Genomic DNA, 21,728 nt, shown 5'->3' on the forward strand with positions numbered 1-21,728 from the left:
CTGGTGAAAATCGTCACCAGCGTCATCGCCATTTTTCGCAACCCTCCAATCCGCGCGATGCACTTCATTTTTCGACTCTTTCCGTTTTTGCTTCCTTTATCTTCCCACGGAAGCTAAGGGTAATTAGGCTAACGTTCATCATCACAATCATCATCACCACAAGCCAAGAAACGGTCTCTGCAGGTTACGACAAAAGGATGTGGTGATATGCGGGCAATTTTTTTGTCCAATGCGCAATTGTTTCGCCTGGAGTAGGCGTGTGAAAGTCAGCCAAGCTTGTGACTTAAAAATGCGTGAAAACTAAATGGCATTTTCTCGCTAGGTCGCATGGAGGAAGTGTCTGGGACTTTATTCTCCAAACTTCTTTTACGAAGGAGCTCTGAGCGATTAGCCGGCACGTGAAAGCTGAACAATCGCTATTTGCAACGAGGCGATGGGCCAGTCATGAGAGCCAACGAGAAAGGAACCAGTCAAGTACGAGCCGCTCTTACGTAAAGGGAGTTTTTAAAGCGTGGCCCGCAATTTTTCTCTCGGCGCGACACAAGCTTCTTACGCTATTCACCTGTTTCCGCCATCACTCTTAAAAAACCCTTACGCTATTCACTTGTTTCCGCCATCACTCTTAAAAAACCCTTACGCTATTCACTTGTTTCCGCCATCACTCTTAAAAAACCCTTACGCTATTCACTTGTTTCCGCCGTCACTTTTAAAAAACCCTTACGCTATTCACTTGTTTCCGCCATCACTCTTAAAAAACCCTTACGCTATTCACTTGTTTCCGCCATCACTCTTAAAAAACCCTTACGCTATTCACTTGTTTCTGTCATCACTCTTAAAAAACCCTTACGCTATTCACTTGTTTCCGCCATCACTCTTAAAAAACCCTTACGCTATTCACTTGTCTCCGCCATCACTCTTAAAAAACCCTTACGCTATTCACTTGTTTCCGCCATCACTCTTAAAAAACCCTTACGCTATTCACTTGTTTCCGCCGTCACTTTTAAAAAACCCTTACGCTATTCACTTGTTTCCGCCATCACTCTTAAAAAACCCTTACGCTATTCACTTGTTTCCGCCATCACTCTTAAAAAACCCTTACGCTATTCACTTGTTTCCGCCATCACTCTTAAAGAACCCGTACGCTATTCACTTGTTTCCGCCATCACTCTTAAAAAACCCTTACGCTATTCACCTGTTTCCGCCATCACTCTTAAAAAACCGTTACGCTATTCACTTGTTTCCGCCATCACTCTTAAAATCCCTTACGCTATTCACTTGTTTCCGCCATCACTCTTAAAAAACCCTTACGCTATTCACTTGTTTCCGCCATCACTCTTAAAAAACCCTTACGCTATTCACTTGTTTCCGCCATCACTCTTAAAAAACCCTTCCGCTATACACTTGTTTTCGCCATCACTCTTAAAAAACCGTTATGCTATTCACTTGTTTCCGCCATCACTCTTAAAAAAACCCTTACGCTATTCACCTGTTTCCGCCATCACTCTTTAACCCTTATACGCAGCTTCACTGCACTTGTAGTATACCATGGTTTTGGTTTATGGGGGTTTAACGTCCCAAAGCGACTCAGGCTATGAGAGACGCCGCAGTGGAGGGCTCCGGAAATTTCGACTACCTGGGGTTCTTTAACGTGCACTGACATCGCACAGCACACGGGCCTCTAGAATTTCGTCTCCATCGAAATTCGACCGCCGCGGCCGGGATCGAGCCCGCGTCTTCGGGCCAGCAGCCGAGCGCCGTAACCACTCAGCCACCGCGGCGGCTTGTATACCATGTTGTATAGTAAAAGAAGTCAGTTTTCGTGTTGCTGCACTGATTTTTATTCATGGCCGCGTCCTCATAGTAGTAAAAGCCGTTTCACTGGGCCTCCAGATTTCAGAGCCGTAGGAGCAGAGTGAGTATATTAGGCACGCCTTTCTCTGCCACTACGTCTATGCCCTGTTCTGACCCTCAGTCTACGTATACAGACGGCTGCTCTTCTGATGGCAAGTGTGAGTTCCTCTGGCTGCAAAATAAATAAAAAAAGATGTATTGAGGCAAAAATGGCAACAATCGTTAAGGCGCTGATTGGCGCCATCTAGTTTAGTGATTCCACATAGTAGCTGCTGAGGACCGTGGCGGGTACGCACTGGCTTGGAAGGACCCGTCCCAACTTCTACTCGGTAGTCAGGCGTACAAAACAACGAAGGGCGCCCAGAATGCAATGCCCGTGGATTTTGTTTTCCACTGTGTTGATTTAAAGTTTATGAACTTCGCGTGCAGTGCTCTCGCATATACTCCGGTCGTATACGTTTTCAATCTAATCTCCGCCCGCCACTACAGCTTTACGACAGCGTGAAACAACGGCGTGCATGCCTTCCTTTAAGTAGATTGTTTTCTGACGTTGCCACGCTTTCCCAGAACGAACGACGCTAATCTCCTTCTGAAATCTCGATACGCGGAGAGCATACTTGAATAGAGAGATTTAGCATACCGTGATCCGTTCCCGCGGGGAGCCACTGGACATGCGCAGATAGCCTTGTGGGCGCCAAGTGCCCCCAGGTGCCCACCAGCAGCGCGCGCGCGCACTAGAGGCCCACGGAAGCCCATCGCGCCATGTAAATCTTCCTAAAGGCCTTGAAAGATGAGGATATGACGGTGCCAAGATAGGGCTGTAAGGAGCATGGAGAAGTAAAATCCAGCCGGATTTGGCGATTACCCCTTTTTGTTTTCAGGCTGGGTTGTCTTGGTGGAGAAAAATGAATCGCGAATCTGCTTATCTCCTTGTCTAGACTTGTATTCCCATAGTGCACTTTTTAACGGCATTCCTGTCTGTCGCAGAACGCCATTTGTGAACTGGCATGATCGAGCCATCTGTAGGACGGCGCCGAAAATGCACCCACATACCGGCTCTATTTCATTAATTTGAGAGATTTTATGGCAATATTTTCTGAGAACGGCAAAAAAATTAAGGGGCGTTGCTTTCTGGGCGTCCTTGGTCACAGAAAAAAAACACGGACTATACTGCATGTAAAGAACGACTTACTTTAAGTGTAACTAAATAAACAGCGCAGGAGCAAAAAGACCACGGCTACGACGAGACAGGGCGAGCAGAGAATCCGCTCAATAAAACGAGCACCCCGGGAGCGTTGTTTGCAACTACAGCTGTTTACGTCGACACACAGGACATTTATTTGGCTGCGCTTGGATTTTGCAGCGACTCCTACCTTAGGCTCACCAGTGCTCTTGGATCACGCGCAAGCGCCGCCTTCGCGTTGAGTGCTGGGAAAGTGTTTGCGGAGTTTTACCTCGAGGCAGGCCTCATTAGTGTGCTGTGAATTTCCTCGAGTGTTTGTGGCTGTTTTGTACGAATGCTTTTCGTATGGTTCGCGTCATACTTCGTCGCTGTATCATCGTCAGGCAAGCCTTTCCAGCGTACATTAAGGAGCCTCTATCTCTTTCATTAAAATGAATGAGTCGACACGGCTTTGCTTATCATGGCATTGCAAGCAACATGCGACACAGTGGCCGTAATTTGATGCTACTATAACTGACATGAGTGCTTTCAGTTTAATTAGCATAAAAAGACAGGTTAACGATCGCCCTTTACCTAGTGGAATGAGTACCGCGGCCAGTTTTTTTTTATGAGTGATAGCAATTAGCGAGGAGTCCTCTAAAGGGCGCGTATAATTTATTTTATAAAGCGCAAATGAAGTTACCGACAACTTGGTGCAGGCTTCAAAGTTAATAGGCATTAAGTAGTTGACTCACGAGGACATAATTATTGCAATTTGGGGCTAGATTTAAGTTGCTGAGTAGAACACTGCAATATGCGCTTGCGCTGTATTTTCTGCAGAAGGTCACTAATTTTTGTTACACTTAGGTTATGGATGTAAATGCGCTTTTACTTACCTTGAAGACTTTGTTTAAGCGAAACCGTGCTTCCTGGAAAACAAAGCAAATTGAATAAAGGAGCGCAAAAGAAAAGGAGAGCTTAATGATGGCAGAAGAAAAAGTAGCGTTTTAATTTCGTAGAGTTATCAGAAGTGAAATAAGCACGAGAAATCACCGCGTCACTGCTTAGTTTTGTTTCGCAATCCAGTTCCAGCAGTGAAGCATGCAGATATCTTCAAATCAGGCTTAGCTGTTAGTAAGAAGATTTGTTTGAGCACAAATTGGACGTTTTGGACAGGATCTTTTCGCCCGCATGACCAGTACAGGTAAAACCCATGGTTCTACAATTCTGTAGTTTTTAAAATACGACTTTTTCACTTAGAAGAGCGTTTTTTTCGACATGGCATTGTCTTTATTATGGAACATGGTATACAAGCGCAAGAGACAAGGACGAAGGGAGAAGACAACACGAACGCCGGACTTCAACCTCATATTTATTGCACACTTGCGGGACTTTTATATATAGAGAAGCACTGCTATCGCCACCAACCGTTCAAAGCTATCAACACACGCCGGTCCACAAGTGACGAATGCATCTAAACTAAACAAAGGCAAATCAACCAACTGCGTACAATAGCACATCGCACTTTTTTCTTGTTTTCTTTTTCTTTTTTACCTGCTTGAACCTATAATCACAATTGTCTGCAAATAATCAATTTCCTTTTTTCCGAGCGCGACAGATGGGCCACTCGCACACTTATCTTTTTCATTAAAGATGCATAGGGCTTCGAAAATTTCCCGGCTTCGCTGTGTGCCGAACCTGCGCACAACACGTGTATCCTTCAAAAACGCTTTGCGTGCCGGCTTGTGCAAGCAACGACGAATGTGGGTTGCTAAATGGCCCCGCCACTTACCGAATCGATATTCCGGCGAAGCTCTAGCAAGCGCTCGTTAAGACAGCGCCCAGTTTGGCCGATGTAACTTTTCCCGCAGGCGAGGGGAATTCTGTACACCACGCCGACCTCACATTTAACAAGTGCTTTGGTGTGCTCTATTTTGCAGACTGGCCTCTTCTTGTCGTCATTTATACGATGGCACATCTGCCCCACTTTTTCCGGGGCCGAAAACACCACACGTGCTCCGCACTCGTCGCCGACCTTTTTGATACGTATATATACGTATATATACGTATATATACGTATGTATATAAAAGTCCCGCAATGTGCAATAAATTTCAGTTGAAGTCCGGCGTTCGTGTTGTCTTCTCCCTTCGTCCTTGTCTCTTGCGCTGGTACCATGTTCCATAATAATGCAAACGACCAACTAGCCCAGCTGTCTACTCTTAATGGCATTGTCAGCGGTGTAGCGCATCAGAATACAGTCAAGACGTGCTGACTAGTATGCTGGTTAGCTAATATTTAATAGTTAACTTTTTAACTACTACTGCTACTACTACTCCTTATTTATTGAGATGCGTGTAGCGCACCGTAAGTAATATCCATATAAGTTTTTAGAATTTCAAAAATGCAGTTACCCTCGACGCTGTGGCCCAACATATTTTGCCTACGTCACACCAAAATGCATGCTCACTCGAAAACTTGCAGGCAAAGCGACCTTTCCAGTGCACGCAACTCATCGAAATAACCAAAATTTGTTGGGCCACAGCTCCGAGGGTAGCTGCATTTTCGAAGTTCTAAACACTCATACGGATATTACTTGCGATGGGATACACGCCTCTCAGTAAATAAGGAGACTAACAGTGATAGTTAAAGAGTTTACTCGATATTAGTTAACCAGCCTACTAGTTACAGTTGGCATGTCTTAGCTGTTTTCTGATGCGCTACACCGCTGACTTTCTGTGCCGAATAAAGCGCTCTTCTAACTCTAAAAAAATTTTTTAAAATTGCAGAACATCTTACGTGAAACACCCGGCATTGTGAAGAAACAATGTGAGATGAGGGTATTGGAAAGTTGCTGGAAATCGAATGGTATACCATCAACGCAGTTTTATATTCAGTTATTAAATGAAGGGGAAGTGTCTCTGAAGATCTAATGAGAGGAGACGTATGAGGATGGTAGCTGGCAGATGAGATGAAATGATCCGAATTGCTCGTTTTTGAATAGTGGTTCTAACTGTGTTGGATAGGTATGACCCTAGGATTCAGCACACTAAGCTGTGCGCGCCATTTTCTCACGGGACATGTTCATATAGGTGGGACCGACTTTGTCTGCATTTATTTTGGCTAGGTGCCAAGTTTTCCACGTCACTCTGCCCCCCGGCTTTCCTCCCTACCCGCCGCGGTGGCTCAGTGGTTAGGGCGCTCGGCTACTGATCCGGAGTTTCCAGGTTCGAACCCGACCGCGGCGGCTGCGTTTCGATGGAGGCGAAACGCATAGGCGCCCGTGTTCTGTGCGATGTCAGTGCCCGTTAAAGATCCCCAGGTGGTCGAAATTATTCCGGAGCCCTCCACTACGGCACCTCTTTCTTCCTTTCTTCTTTCACTCCCTCCTTTATCCCTTTTCTTACGGCGCGGTTCAGGTGCCCAAAGATATATGAGACAGATACTGCGCCATTTCCTCCCCCCCCCCAAAAAAAAAACAACAGCAATTTCCTCCCTGTGTTCTCACAGGAATTGAGACCGCAATCGTTTTGTTTTGACCTGATTATTTGACGTTGCTGCTCCTTTTGATAATCTCGTTAATCTTTTTGTTCTACTAATTTTTCCCCTTTTTTGTGCGCCTATATATGACCGCCTGACACCCCTGTCTCCCTAATTAAGTGATGTAACTTTTAACAAAAATAAATGATAATGATGATTATTATTAATGGAACAGTTTGCAGGTTAAGATAGAAGGGTATACATTTGGGCGAATCGGCGAGACGTGCTTCAAAGACAGATGGCGCAGCGGATAACGACGCGGGCATTAAGACGGCATGGCGCTTCGAGTTTGAGTCCTATTCATGCCCATGTTGTTTTCTGCTGCGTCATCTGTCGTTGAAGCGGTGTTGTGAATTTTATCGAGCGTATTTTCTTTGAGGCAATCGAAAGCTTCTTGCCCAAATAAGCGTTTACCCGGATGTGGGGCCGAGAACGTAATTTTTCGACACGGGACGTCGCTATCCGTTCAGTAGGCGGAGTCTGCAAACCCTGATAAACAAACTAGTATTAAAGGTTGAAAAGAAGTACGGAATAAATGAAACAGCTACTTTAGTGTACTAGGCAGGGTGGAGCTTGACACCGCCCCGATTTAGTATTGCTGTATAGGCTCCATCTCGTAGGGAGCCTATACAATAACTATACCCTGATTCACAGGGGATGGCAATAAGATCGATCTATTAAGCCCCGCTCATACTAGCGGGAAACTTCCTGTAGCGGCGCTGCGCAGCTCCGCGGAATGACGTACACACTACGTGCGTTATTACGTTGTGCTAGTCACGTGACACGCGCTTCTGCTGCATCTCCGTCCGCGAGCACAGACGAGAGTGCACGCGCTCTCCCTGGGCCTTGATCTCGTTCTCCCGCCACCGCTAGTCGCTGCAGCCGGCGGCAGGTCAGTGGTATTAACGTCACGGTAGCCTCCCATTGGCTGTTCCCTTCTGCGGAGCGGGAAAAACAGCTCCCTAATCGATTGTTCTGCGGAACGACAAATAAGCTGGTCTGCAGGAGAATTTTGTGCGAGAAGCGGCTTGCGGATGGCGTTCTGCGTAGCGCGTTTCCCGCTAGTGCGAACGCGCCTTTACACACTTCTAGCATAGCGCAATCCGCGTTCCGCTTCCGCGGGGGAGTCATATGTGCATGCGCAGATGGGTTCGGGGCACATGGCCCAAGGAGTGTACACCTGCCACTGCGCAGACCCAGGTTGGTCAGGTTTATATTCACTGGTCGATTTCCGCTGGTTTATACTGCCATATCGCTATCTACCAGAATATGCCAGTATTTTTTTTTACTATTTTCCTACATTAAACTTAGAACGCTTATTGACGAAACATCTGGACGGTACCCGTAAATTAGACATTGCTCTTACTGGTTGGTGATAATGCTGTTACTCTAATGAAGGAAAGTGAAAACGAAAGGTTGTCTTAATAGATATTTTTGCCCTGTGTCCGCTGCCAACTGGAGGCGTCAACTCACGGACGAAGACACGAGCCAAACGGCGCACAAAATGTACAGATGAGTGAATTTTATTGGCACCCCCTCGAAAAGGGGTTGGTGGCTAGGTCCACCCTGCCCAGTAAATTTCGTACTTTTTTTCAGTTCAGTCCTATTTTGGTTATTAAGGCCTGTTGCCATTCTAAGATGTTCTAAGCTGTATTATTTTGATCTCTGTGACGGTTCACGCAATTTGTCCTGTCTCCTTTTGTGCCACCATTGCCTCTACTATACTGACATGTTAATTTTGCCTTCACTATCCCTAAAACCCAGAGCTTTAGGAGTGCTGACCGTGATCTCCTTGGTATCTGGATGTATACTGTTACAGTCTATCAGGAACCGTATTCTATAAGATTTCATTTTCCGTCTCATTAGGCGTGGCGTCAGTGTGACGACAGCATCAGACGAAAGCAGCCAGCGGCCAACCACAGAAATCACAAAGCAGCGGGTCACCACGCCGACTATAGCCTTCGCCACTTGCCACACGCACCGGCGCTCAATTGGCTGCGATATGCAGCCATTCGTGGGATCCGGTCGCCAATGAGCCAATGGTCCTGTCGCTTCCCACGGGCACTTGAAAGACATGGCTGTGTCACCGAACAACAGTGACCAATGCCTGATGACCAAATGGATCCGAAATGAAAAAAAGGATAATCGGTTCTTGTAGAATACGTCCCTAGATCATGTTTGATGATCTCTACACTGCTGCCATAGTCCAGACATCCTCTCCCTGCTCATGCCTCGCTCTAAGGAACCTGACCTGGACTAAAAAAGGAGAGCACTGCTTCTTGAATTATCACGCAACTTTTTCTTCCTGATTTCGCTATTTCCGGCTCTGTATTCGTTACAGTGGGTTATTTTTTCGCGTGAGCCTTGGTTCTTACAACACGCCCCTCTGCTTCCGGTCCATCCGCTCGTAACAGCGAAAGCAGTCTCCAGCCATCGCCTTGAGTCGAGTAGAACCTGGTGATTGCGCTTAATTTGGCACTCATCCTCATGTGCTGATAAAGCAAGACCGAATAACGGGACGGAGCAAGCATGTTCCTTCAGTGTCCGATATGCCGTTGGAAACAAGATCCCGATGCCGAGCTTAGTCCTGCGGCTTTTGCGAAGACAAAATTTTCCATTTCCACAAGTATTTAGAAACCAGCTACTGGAATGAGTAAGGAATATATATATATATATATATATATATATATATATATATATATATATATATATATATATATATATATATATATATATATATATATATATATATATATATATATATATATATATATATATTAGGCTGTAGCAGCGCCGCCTCTTCACGGTGGACCACGAGAGGAAGACGAAAATACAGCAGCCGCATAGCAGAAAACCTCGGGCTCCGGGTCGGCTCGTGGAGATTAGAATAAGCCTGCTTCGGAGTCCAGCAGACGGCTGGGTGCGGGTCCTGTCTCCGCCTGCGCTCTACAAGGCCCTCAGCTTAGTGTAGCCGGGAAGAGGTCTGTTCTCAGGATGAATAATCAATCTAGGTTTGCGTCGTTCAACTGGTGCATACAGGACGTCACCCGTAAACAGTCTGTATATAGAAACCAATGAACCACCGCTTGCAGACAGAAGTATGCTGACATATTCATACATTCTAAAAAGTCGTTACCTACCGAAACATATCTGTTACCCTATAGTTACAATGTGCCCTTCCAGAACGCTGTTTAACAAACCGCAGACTACCAGATCACTGCTCTTACGATTTGAAGAAGTACAGCCATGGTACAATTTCTCTGCAATCTGCGATTTCACCCTTGCACCCTTCCGTAAGAAATAAACTCCACAATAACATATCATACAAGAATTCCTTACACTCCAAGAAAAATAAAGTAGCTTTGCGGACTTTTATACTGATGGTCCAAAAACGTATGTGTACGTAGGAAGCGCAGTGGTATGAGGGAATTGGAAAGAAATAGTAAGACTTCCACAGTGTGAAACCATTTTCACTGCCGAATGTTACGCCATTTGTGGAGCTGTAGAAAAAATAGTTAACGAGAACCGCACAAACAATATTATTTACATAGGCTCCTTAAGCGTACTTACAGCTTTCTACTCTAGAAATGCAACCACCCCTCTACTTGGTGGCATCATACACAACATAGTAACTGCCACAGCTCAAGGACAAAACATAAAACTCTGCTGGGTCCCGAGTCATGTCGGAATAACAGGCAACGAGAGAGAAGATTTGTGCGTTGCTCAAGCTAGTGGCAAGGAAATAAAAAAAGTTAATGTATCCTTTAAGGATTGCATGAACTTAGTACAACAAAAATTAAGAAAAAAAAATCTTCGCAGTCAGCTTGGAACAACGAAATTAATAACAAACTGCACCTGGCAAAACCAGTTTTAGATGAATGGAAGTCATGTGTACACCAGGAACGTTTCAAGGAAGTAATTCTCTACCGTCTACGTATAGGCTACACACATCTTACACATAACTCTATATTTACGAAAGCAGTTTTTTAAAAGAAGCAGGCGCTCTTGAAAAACTGTAAATTTTGACGTACTGGTCCCCTTTATTATGCGATACACCTCAGCCACTTTATTATTCTTGAGAAGAAGGCTGAGGTCTTTATTTGATTGGTTGGGAGCCTCAAGATCCTTGCCCAGCCAAGGACGGCTGCTGATATTATCCAGCCTTCTTTAGAGCTTTTACTATTAGCCGTTTATAAAATTTCTTTCCTCTCTCATTACTACGTAGAATGAAATAACTTTCTAGGCCCTCTAAACCACCATGTTTTTTCACACATTAGTAAAGATCTGCAGAAAAAAAATGTTCTTACACCATGAGTTTGGCGCATGATAGCCATAGCTGCTTATGTGCGATTAAACCCAACACAACACACAAACTCAAGCTGAGTAATATTCTTGCACTGCTGAATTGGGACGAAGCCGTAGAATTTTGCATAAAATCTTTTTCTCTTCATTCATATCTAATCATCTCTTTTTGTCTTTTATTTTTCTTCATGCTTGTGCCACTAAGCAAAATTCGCTCTTGTAGAACTTGGTACGATTTAAGACAGCCGGCTGCCCGAGTATTTCAACGCATGCATGAACTACTATAAAGTAACACGACTTTGTGACTCACCGGTGAGCAGACGTATCGTGCTAGTCCCCGCAGATTCAAGTCGTTGTATTCCATCACCTTTTTGATGCGATTCCGAAGCTGAAACGTCGAATCAAGGTGAGTTTTCTTTCATCTGGTTGGTAACGCCAAGAGCACAGATTCCGACAGGTATCTTAAGAGCATGTTTTGTTGACGAATTTATCCACTCGGTGGCTTGTGGCCCAAACAGATATTTGTGGTAAGATTTAAACATTGTACTTACATGTGCATTCAGGGATTGTAGCGTGCATTTCAGTACTCTCATCCTCTGCCTGAGTGTCAGTGCTGGAAGGGAAGGAGAGAGAAACGAGACTTCGGCAAAAATTGCCCTTGAATGTCAATCAACCCTCAATATCCCTTTGTTATTATCCTAACCACTAAAAACTCGACGAGTTTCTGTGTGACCTTGAAAACCTCAAGGGCAGAGTTTTAGCAGGTGACCGAATGGCGCTTAACTTCGTGTAGGGTCGCAGCGTGAGCAGCTTTAATGCGACTTCAATTTTTCGCTCTTCGTTCGCTCTCTTTATCACATCTCCTCCCGGCGTGTACGGCAGTCAACCGGACATTACGCACGGTAATTTCCTTGCCTTTGCGGTTTATCTCATTTTGTTCTTGTGTGCAAAGGAAACGACAAAGGCGCAGGTGAACCTGTACGCCATATATTTAACGAGACCCTGGACTGGTTTTGCCGGTTGATACGAGATGTTCGAACGGTACTGCATTTTATGGATCGGCCGCGTAAAGAGGGTTAAACATAAGGCGGCTCACATTACCGGTCCTATCGTAACTTCGTGAACAAGTGACTTGAGCATGCATGTTACCACATAGGAGCTCAGCTTTTGGTGTTCATTGCGATAGTTGCGTGAAATGCTTCTGTTACGTATGCACGCGCGGAGTTTTAACATCGCCTGGTACTGCACATTCTGGCTTGTCATGTGCAAAGACGAGCTGCGTGTTTCTCGAGGCAGTGGGAAGCCAAACAAAGTACGAGAGGGATCACCTTTGTAAGTTTGCGGGTTTCCGAATAGATTTTTCTGGTCTTATTTCACACGTGCATCGTCACAAACGCTGGTAGCGCTTTGTTGGTGGGGAGTACCTTTTATTGCGTCCCGTGCATACGAGTGGGCGTAATTCCGCAGTTTCATAGAGACAAAGACCAGATCATCGCGTGTCGAATGTATCATTTTACAGGTCGAGCAACTATGTGCATATCGGTATGCACTTTACTATTTGAACATTAGGAACATGCGGTATATGGGATTTAACGTCCGTAAATGACGCACGGGTTATGAGGGACGTCGTAATGGAGGACTCCGGAATAATTTAGACCACCGGGGGTTCTTTAACGCGCCCTCGCTTCCATCGAAGTGCGGCCTCAGCATCCGAGAATCGGTCCCACGAACATAGAATCAGCAGCCGGACACCTGAACCACTGCTGTGGGTCAATATCAGGAACATCTCAAGTATATCAGGCAAAAAATTGACTTCAGGTTCTAACATTCCGTCCACTGGCAGCTGATTGTGTGCAGAAAAGGCAATGACTGCAGGCACTGTCAACATTCTCATATTAAGTGGGACAATATTCAAACTGTCGCCAAGGATAACATTTAACAGATGGCTTCACGTGACTATAACACTAACTATATCATTTCATTCATTTTCATTTCATTTATCGAACCCTCAGGGCCAAAGGCATTAAAGAGGGGAGTGGTTACAAAATAAAAATGCATAAATAGATACAATACATATTACAATGCATATTACAGAACAAGTATTATCATCCTCCTGTTATACAATGCTAGCTAGTACAGAACGAAAACGCTGGTTATCAATTATGTCGACGATATCTGCGGGAAGGTGGTTTCATTCACGTGATGTACGAGGCAAGAATGACTGAAATGCCGTTATAGCGTTACATGTTTCAATGCCAACTTTGTGACGATGATCAATGCGTTTGGACACGTATCTGGGGGACGAAATGAGGGCATGGCGTAGCATGGGGTGAGGGTATAGTTTATGAAAAAGGCTCAAACGAATTGCCTGTCGGCGGGATGCTAAAGCAGGTAAACAAAGATTAGCTTTCATGCTTGTTACACTTGCGGTATGGTTAAAGTTGGACAGGACAAAACGAGCAGCGTATTTTTGAACCAGCTCAAGCAAAGTTATCAGCTATTCATGATGGGGATCCCATATCGCGACGGCGTATTCCATATTAGAACGTATTAGTGTTTTATAAAGCAATAATATTTTTGGAAAAGTTAGGGCGCACGTAGCCCAACATGCGGGTGTAGCTTTGTTAGTAATATACTCATACTCAATGTGGCGCGTCCAGTTAAGGTCAGAAAATGTAAATAACCTGACTGCGAAATTTCAGAACAACGCCCTTATCCCGGAAGCTTTTTGTTAATATTCTCGTTCGGTCAAAACCAGACTAAACATCGCAGGATAGATAAGCTGCTCCTTTTTGAGTGCGCCTCTCAGACTCGAGTGCGCCATGATTACAGACATCAGAAAGCATCCGGCAGGTACTGCGTGTTGAGATTACGCTAAAAAAAAGTTTTGAAGCATGGAAACTGCGGCATTGTTTATTTCTTCTGTGCTGGGCAGTTTTCGCCTTAACGTTTCAAGTCCAGAGAATAAAGTGCTAATTAAATAATTTTAATGATCAGTAGATTTTTTTACGCCTCGCTCGTACCTCGATATTAGGACAAGGGGTAAGTGTGGTGAAAGGTGGACCTTTGATGGTACGACACGCTGCCTCAGCATACAGCAAATCCCGCGGTGACAGTGTGCTTCGCTTCAGATGGAAACTGTGATGACCTTCAGGCTAATTTTGCTGCCGAAAAATATACGACGATCCGAAAACTTTTTTTTTTAACCTGCACTGCCTCTAGTACTGTGTGCTCAAGAGAACTCTCCAGTGTGGAGTGGTTCCTGCTTCGAATTGTTGATAAATTCGACGTCGCCTTGCTGTTCATTTCTCCGTCTCGGTTAGCTTTGTAAATACATCGACTGGCCCGAATGGGCGGTGGTCTTGGGTTCGAGCCCCGTACCAGGAAGAATTTTTCTTGTCTGTAAAATTCTTGCGCTTTGAAAACATCTCACATGACAGAACATAAAAAGGAAACACGCATTCCCATGCAGGCCTGGTGAGCTCAGCTTGACGAGCGCCGGACCAGGGATAATTTGTATCCTTCCGGAAATGTCCGCGAAAGCTGTTTAACTTTACCGCGTAGCTGTGGGGCTGCACTATAGGATGAATGTTAATCAGTAATTATTCCCTTGAAATATAATGTTTTGGAGAAGTCGGCGAGCAAAAAGTTGCGTGAAATCAATGACATCCATCGCAGGTCAAAAATATTTCCTTATGTTTGCGACCTACTAGTTTTATGATTTTCAGTTCTTTAAACATGCGGTTCATACCCGAAAGCGAGTAGTGACACCACCTAATACACTGAAATACCACTTGAACGAACTTCAGGATACTTTAGGGAAATGTTTGCTGAAGTGAATATGGGCTGGACTGAAATGAGCCCGTGGGGGCTTATTTTCGTGAACCGAAGTTATTATCAAGCATTGAGAAGGTTCTTAAAGCCATCCATTCCAAATCTTGGAAACTCTAGGCATGTATTAGGTCTTTGCATTTTTGATAAAATTCAGTAATTTCCTTCCTGAAACAACCGCCTGTGCTTGCCTGGAACGTCTGATACACAAACTCGTTCGCTTAGGTCCGACATGGGCAGTTACGGATGCCTTCTGGATAACCTGTCTCGATGATAGACTAAGACGAAGCAGTAATGGCACAGTCTTTCACAATGTGCGGTGATTGCTGCCCGTGTTCAACTCTTTGCATAATTTTCTCCTATCGTACACGGTAAGACTTTTTCTTTTTGCATTCATCTTTCAAGCGAAAAGCAAAAGTCGCCGCGCTGCTGCCCAAGACGTGATGTCCGGACATCTGGCTGGAGCTATGACCGCTGTGATTGTGACGAAGTCAAGTGCCCAAGCCAGTGCATACCGCTACCACTCAGTCTGCGAGCCAGCTACTTATCCATACCAACCTGAAGCATATATGGTATCCCGTATAGTTCCTCAAGCGAAAATATGATGCTACAAATTGTCGTAAGAAGCAGGCTGACCTGGAAGCGGTATTTTAGTGTTTTCTAAAATGTTCGCTGAACTGAAAGCTGTGGTGAGCCGAAATTCGATCAAGTGAAAGACATCATACCGGGTGCAATGGTGTTTAGGTTAGGGATTTTGCGAATGTTCGTTTGTCTGAAACATTCGTTCAAGTGGTATTTACCCCCTCTTACACACCTTCTACAAAAAGATTATCGAATATAAAAAAAATTATATGAAAAAAGCCTAGCTAGTCTAAGAATACAATAAAAAAATATTGCCTGACATTTGCCTACTGATGCCAGATATACATAACGGCAGGAAATAAAGGAGATTTGTCTAACTTATTACCGGAAAACAGCTAAGAATAATAAACACTCTACTTGCTCACGCGTTCGTCTAGTCGAAGGGCCTTGAAGCTGGCTCTGTACGTGTGCACGTGCTCAGCGGGGCCAAGCACAAACATGCTTGTGTGAGCCCTCTGATTTCCGCCTAAGCCTATAGACCAGGTTGTTGATAGGATATTATTTTTATTCTATTTCCGTGGAAGTTATGGTTCTTTATCCCGCATGCTGGAGACAACAACAATAAAATTTTCAATTTCAGGGATAAAATTTGAATTCGCTTCTGAATGGCATTCACTGCTCTTTTCTCTTGCTTGTTTCCTATAACAAGCTTATTATATTGCAGACTAGTATATTGATACCACTCTAATTGACAGCAACCCACATTATGAACCAAAGAACAAGATAAGATGCGCCTGCAATGAATGGCAGCCCGCATTCAGGATCCTGACTCAGCATAACGGGGTCGTATCTCTTAAGTGAGCGTTTTCCCCCCTCTGCGTGAACGTGCTAAAAGCAGGCGCGGCTGCTACTGCGAATGATGTGTATTGTGGATATGTCTCGCGTGATTTGCGACTCCGGCACCCCTGTGCCTTTCCGACCAGCTTTGCTCATGTCTCGCTTCACGACGCTTACTTTCACAAAGGACTCCTTGAGCGAGGGTGCTCTCCAAAGCGCTGCTCGCCGGTTGCTAGAGAAGAGAACTGCTCTACAGACGCTTCTCAGCAGCAGGAAGACCGCTATAGCGGCACATGCGGCTCTTGACAGCCGCTCTACCATGAAAGTGCTACTCTGAATGGCGTCCACTCTTCAGACATAACTGGAATTTTGTTTTATTAGCACTTAAAGAACAGGTTGCGTACAGCGTGTCTTTTCTGTGGGTTCTCAGTTCGTAAATTATGAGGAAACGTGCTGAAAAAAAAAACAGCTCTTGCAGGGGACAGTAAGTAACACGGGATGTGTTGGTTTGGCCTCCGCATGGATGTGCCAGCCGCTTGAGGGCGGACCCAGCGGTATATCGTGGAGAGAACGCAACAGATCGCGGGCACGAAAGAGGCCCGCTACTTCAGCGCAGGAGCTCAGCTTGTGAATGATGTTTTGAGAAGAATGTGAACAAAACAAAAATTTCTTCATAGAAGCAAATTTTCGCAGGACAGTACAAAGCGCCATTGGAAATTGTACTGAGACAGAAAAATGGACCTACATTGCGGTACTCCCTAATGCGAAATTTTAGTGCACGCCTGTTGATTTTGCAATATATTGACGCAGGGAATTTGGGTGACTGTTAAGCTACCCTTAAGAGTCCAATGCGAATCATTTCCGCTTTGTAACACAAGGTCTTTCAGCTTTAGCGCCGAACGAACGCTCCTCAGTGGTGAAGAGCGTAACACTTGCCCTGCTGTGCCGTCCTCTCCCCCGTTTGCTGCTCTCTGCGAGGACGCGCTGCATTGTGTTTGTCTCAGTGCTTCAAGGAGGATGCGTTTTTGTTTGGAACGAGGCACGCGGTCCGCACATTCGGAGTCGCGCTTGCCGGTTCCCACAGTAAACGGCGTGGACTCCACAAACAGCCCCAATAGACGCCCATGTTTGCGCTCGTTGACGGTGGAACTGCCGATTCATGGCTGACTCAAGTTGCGACTAGCAGTTTTGTGGTGGAGCTTACGCTGATTCGAGCATAATCATCCACGCACCAGTGCGGCAGTTAAGGGGCCCACAATCTTTGAGCAAGGAAGGCAGCGCGTCGTTTTCACAAATCCCCCAATGTTTGTCGCCTGAAACGGAGGGGTTGCGGCGGTTATGCTTGCTACCGCACCACTCTAGTCGCTTATGCGCAGGTGGCTGCGGTGCACATTCTAGGTTTGACGGCTATCTGTAAACGCGTTTAGGAGGTCATTAGGTAGCAACCGACGCAAACTGAGCGCTACGCCTCTCGCCTGCCCCCGCCGTACACTCCTCTTCCACTTTCTACCTTATGATTCTGCCTTTCTTCCGTGGCTACCTTCTCCTCCGACTTTCTAATTATTTATTCACATACCTACAGCGCTTTACGGACATTGGTGTAAGAGGGAGGGAAGAAACAATATGAAAGCAAAGATGATATGAATTAACTTGCGAACGATGTCGAAAGAAAAACAAAAAGAAAAAAAATGGCATATAGTGATGTTTGGACCTTTCAATAGAACTGTATGACGGAAACTGGAGCTGCCGGGTTCTCTTCGCTTTTCTGTAGCTCTGCCGGTTATGCCGGCAACGATGACGACGATCAAGAGCTGCACTCTAAAAGCGGCAGGAGAGAAGGATCACGAAGATGTACGCGTATGCTTATATCTCTTTCTTTTCGAGAGCGTCTTGAATGAAGTGTCTGACTACGATGCCGTGCCTAATAGTGAAGTTCCTGCTAAGTGGGTTTGACTAGCGCCGTTATGTCGTCCGCTAAAGGAGGGGCACGGTGCAACGCAGGAAGCAATGGCAGCCGGCTGCCATGCTGTCTCTGCTGGCGGGTCAGAAACGAACCACAGTGCTACAGGGCCGACCATCTAGAGCTTTGAGCATGGCCGTACAAGCAGCGAGGCTCTTGAAAGACTTTCTTCAGTCGCCGCTAAGAGTCACTTCTAGGCTTAACGTGTAAGCCTAACCGCTTCTAGTCGAAGGCATATTCATACTCCCGAAGCTGGCTAGGTATATGGTAGGCCTCAGCAGTCAGCGGCTCATTCCCTCATGGAAGTTTATTAATTAAAACCTAACTCATCCGCCCTCGCGTAAAGCACATTCTTAACGTTTCTTACACTTTGCCCACTAAAACCCAATAGCGTTCTGCAAGCTAAGGCTCGCCCGCTGTACAAAGGCGCAAGTCCCGAAGCTCTTCGTGCGTACGAACGGTTCATGGCCTATTCGCGCCCGGGTAGTGGTCAGTGCTTAAGTGAAGAATACGTCAGACAGCAAAGGCGCTGACCAGTCACGGGCCGTTTGTACGCGTGCACAGCGCACGTGAATGCGCCCTCTTCCATATAGTACATTAACATTCACCTCGCTGCACGCTGTGCAGGGCAAATGACCATAGAAACGCTTCCTCGTTTACACATCCTGTGCAAACTGCGTGCGTGCGTACCGAGGTGAAATGAATGTAGCAAATATTTAAAAGACGACGTAGGATGCACACTTAAACGAAGTAAAGAAAGAAAAGAAATGGATGATATAATTTTACCGCCAAATTCCGTTCACCCTGTACACAGCGCTTAACTTACGGCAGAATGGAGGAAGCTTCGTTTTCCTGGCATGAACGACACAGATGGAGCTCAGCACCAGGATTACGACCAGCACGGAGGCTCTCATGGTCGGCGCGGTTCCCCCGTTCGGCGCGCACAGCCGGAGGGGCCACTCCGAAGGGCAGCGAGGTCACTCGGCGCTCCGGAAGGGGAGCCTTGTGCAGCTGCCAACCCTGACGTCGGCATTGTGCAGTGCACCTGTCAAGCGCGGATTCTCCTCATTGTTGGGATTTCATGTACCCGCTTTCTTCAGCTCCTTTCAAATTCTGCCGCAGCCCAGAATGCTGCAGCCAACGGAATGAGCACAATTATGTGTCTTAAGAAGCAACTGGCCACCCCGATTAGCTTCAATTTTCAACTGCAAATAGTAGTTTCCTTTTAAGATGCAGCAAGAATTTCAGTGTAATCCCTCAGGAATGCGGCTGCGCTTATTCCTGATTAAAACAAAAAAAAAGGGGGGGGGTCTTTGTGCAGGTAGCATCCAATTATGTTTGCCGTGACATACTTATTTCAACATGTCTGTAGCAGACGAGGCTCAAACATTCGGTGCGAAAAAGACAGCACGGATAGCCACAACACGTAATGCAGCCCCCAGTTAGCGATGCTTCAAGGCTAACGCTATTTCAGGTAGCGGCAGTAGAGAAACGAACACTTGATGAGTATTCGACCAATGATTACTCAGTACGTGTAAGCGACAAGATGACATTTTCTTTCGTTCTAAATAGTTTTCGCTTGGACGAATAACGCCCTTAGGACAGTATCAACTTCATTCCGGAAATGACAACAAAATTCATTATTTCGCGCGCAAACAGGGTGTTCCTTTGCATAGCGCTTCCTGCAGGTCATACAGACTAGTTGCGATGCATGCTTGGCTAGCAACGTATTGCGACCTTTGCTTTGGCTAAAGTGACCTATGTTTAAGAGCCAAGCATGCGCAAAGCTATATCGGCGATTTTGACAAAACTTACTCCACGCCGCGGCGGACGTGCGAACTACTATATATGAAGGATCGGCGCCTGCGGAACCACTCTGTTTCGTCCGTTGCATAAGTGGCTCGCCGGCACATTCAGACGTTGTTATCAGAGCTCTTCTGTAAAACTATATCTTAGGAGCTCTGTTACATGGATGTTTGCTGGATAAAGGAACACAAAAGCCGCTAAGTGCCTTTCACGGATCTCCCCGGAGAACGCTCGGGCCGAAAGAATGGACTAGGTGACAGGTGTACCAACACAGACGCACATTTAATACACCCTATGTGACACAAACACTAGCACAAAAAACTAACAAAACTAACACAAAACACAAAGACTATCAATACACACGACCCGAGATCACTGCTACTAGCGTGTACTACTAGCGTTCTACTATTACCGGTCGGCGTTCGTGCTCGCGGTTGGTTCGGTGCGGATAAGGCGTGCTATGGGTCCAGTAGCCGGCGTCGAGATGGCGTTCGACGTGCTCAGGCTGGCGTCGCTGGCGGCGTCGTACAAGCTCCCGGTCCACGCGCCCGTGGAGGTGATGCCAGTGATGTTGGCATTGGGGACACCACCCGGATGGGTGGCAACAGCGCTGGAGACACCTCTGGCCGTAGCAGGTGGTAGCGTCCTTTGTTGACTCCCGGGAACGGACTCAGGAACGGCAGGAAGTCCGCGGTGCGAAGCCGTAGAGCTCGAGCTCACCGGAGCAGTAGCCGGCGTTGCTCTCTGCCAGCCGAAGCGTCCCTGACCCGCCGGAGCCTCCGCTTCTCTGTTCCTTCCCGCGCCATGCTCCCCCTCGCGCTTTTATAACCTTGGCGTTAGTACACGTAATCCTTGTCGTCGTCCTCTTCTTCTTCTCTTCTCCACCAATCATCTCTACCCACCTCACGGAATACTTCTTCATCTCCTTTATTCCCTGGTTAATCCACGTCATCCTTATCGCCATCCTCGTCGTCTTCTTCAAACCTCTTTCGTTCATACCTTTGTTTCAGACTCCCTATTATATGTGAAAAGGGGCCCCCCCTCTCGAGAACTTTTCCGTGAAAAACTGCTCACATCATCCTTATCTTCAAGCCACCCAGCCAACCGACAATCTTCTGTGGCGATTCTGGACTCAGTACACAACACACCGCAGATGTCCAGCACACACCAAAAACACACCACTACTGTTGTGCGTACAGTGTCCTTAATAAACAAGTTAATGTTCACAACACACTCCCTCGTATAGTCACACAACAACAACAACAACAACAACAACAACAACAACAACAACAACAACAACAACAACAACAACAACAACAACAACAACAACAACAACAACAACAACAACAACAACAACAACAACAACAACAACAACAACAACAACAACAACAACAACAACAACAACAACAACAACAACAACAACAACAACAACAACAACCACAAGATACATCCCAGAGATACCTACAGCTGTTCAGTTGGCGCTACTCATGAAGTCCGCTCCAACGTTATCTCTGCCTTTAATTTATTCCACCTGAAATGAGTATTCTTGCCAGGCCAAACTCCATCTCATGACTTTACTATTGCTCATTTTGGCCTTGGTTAAGTATTCAAGCGACTGATGATCCGTTTGAATTCTGAAACGTCTTCCATAAAGGTAAATGTGAAATTTCTTTACCGCCCACACCACCGCCAAGCATTCCTTTTCAACACTGGAATAGATGCGCTCACTAGCCGATAATCTCTTACTTGCAAAAAATACCAGATGTAGCATGCGATTCTCTTCATGCAAAAGTACGGCTCCTAATGCTCGTTCTGATGCATCAGTACGAAGAACAAATTCTTTATTCAAATTCGGAGCA

General features: G+C 45.8%; 1 protein-coding gene across 1 annotated transcript; it reads right to left on the bottom strand.

The window, feature by feature from the left end:
• Positions 1 to 1,814: 1,814 nt before the first annotated feature.
• LOC144115375 (uncharacterized) lies at positions 1,815 to 20,821 on the bottom strand. The gene is made up of 6 exons (XM_077649740.1): positions 20,772 to 20,821; positions 18,890 to 19,108; positions 11,405 to 11,466; positions 11,164 to 11,241; positions 3,910 to 3,942; positions 1,815 to 2,023 (listed from the first exon to the last, which is right to left on the bottom strand). The coding sequence occupies exons 1-6, from the start codon at positions 20,819 to 20,821 to the stop codon at positions 1,974 to 1,976; spliced, it is 492 nt and encodes a 163-aa protein (XP_077505866.1). The 3' UTR covers positions 1,815 to 1,973.
• Positions 20,822 to 21,728: the final 907 nt, after the last annotated feature.

The sequence above is a fragment of the Amblyomma americanum genome, chromosome 1 (assembly GCF_052857255.1).
Source record: "Amblyomma americanum isolate KBUSLIRL-KWMA chromosome 1, ASM5285725v1, whole genome shotgun sequence".
NCBI lineage: Eukaryota > Metazoa > Arthropoda > Arachnida > Ixodida > Ixodidae > Amblyomma > Amblyomma americanum.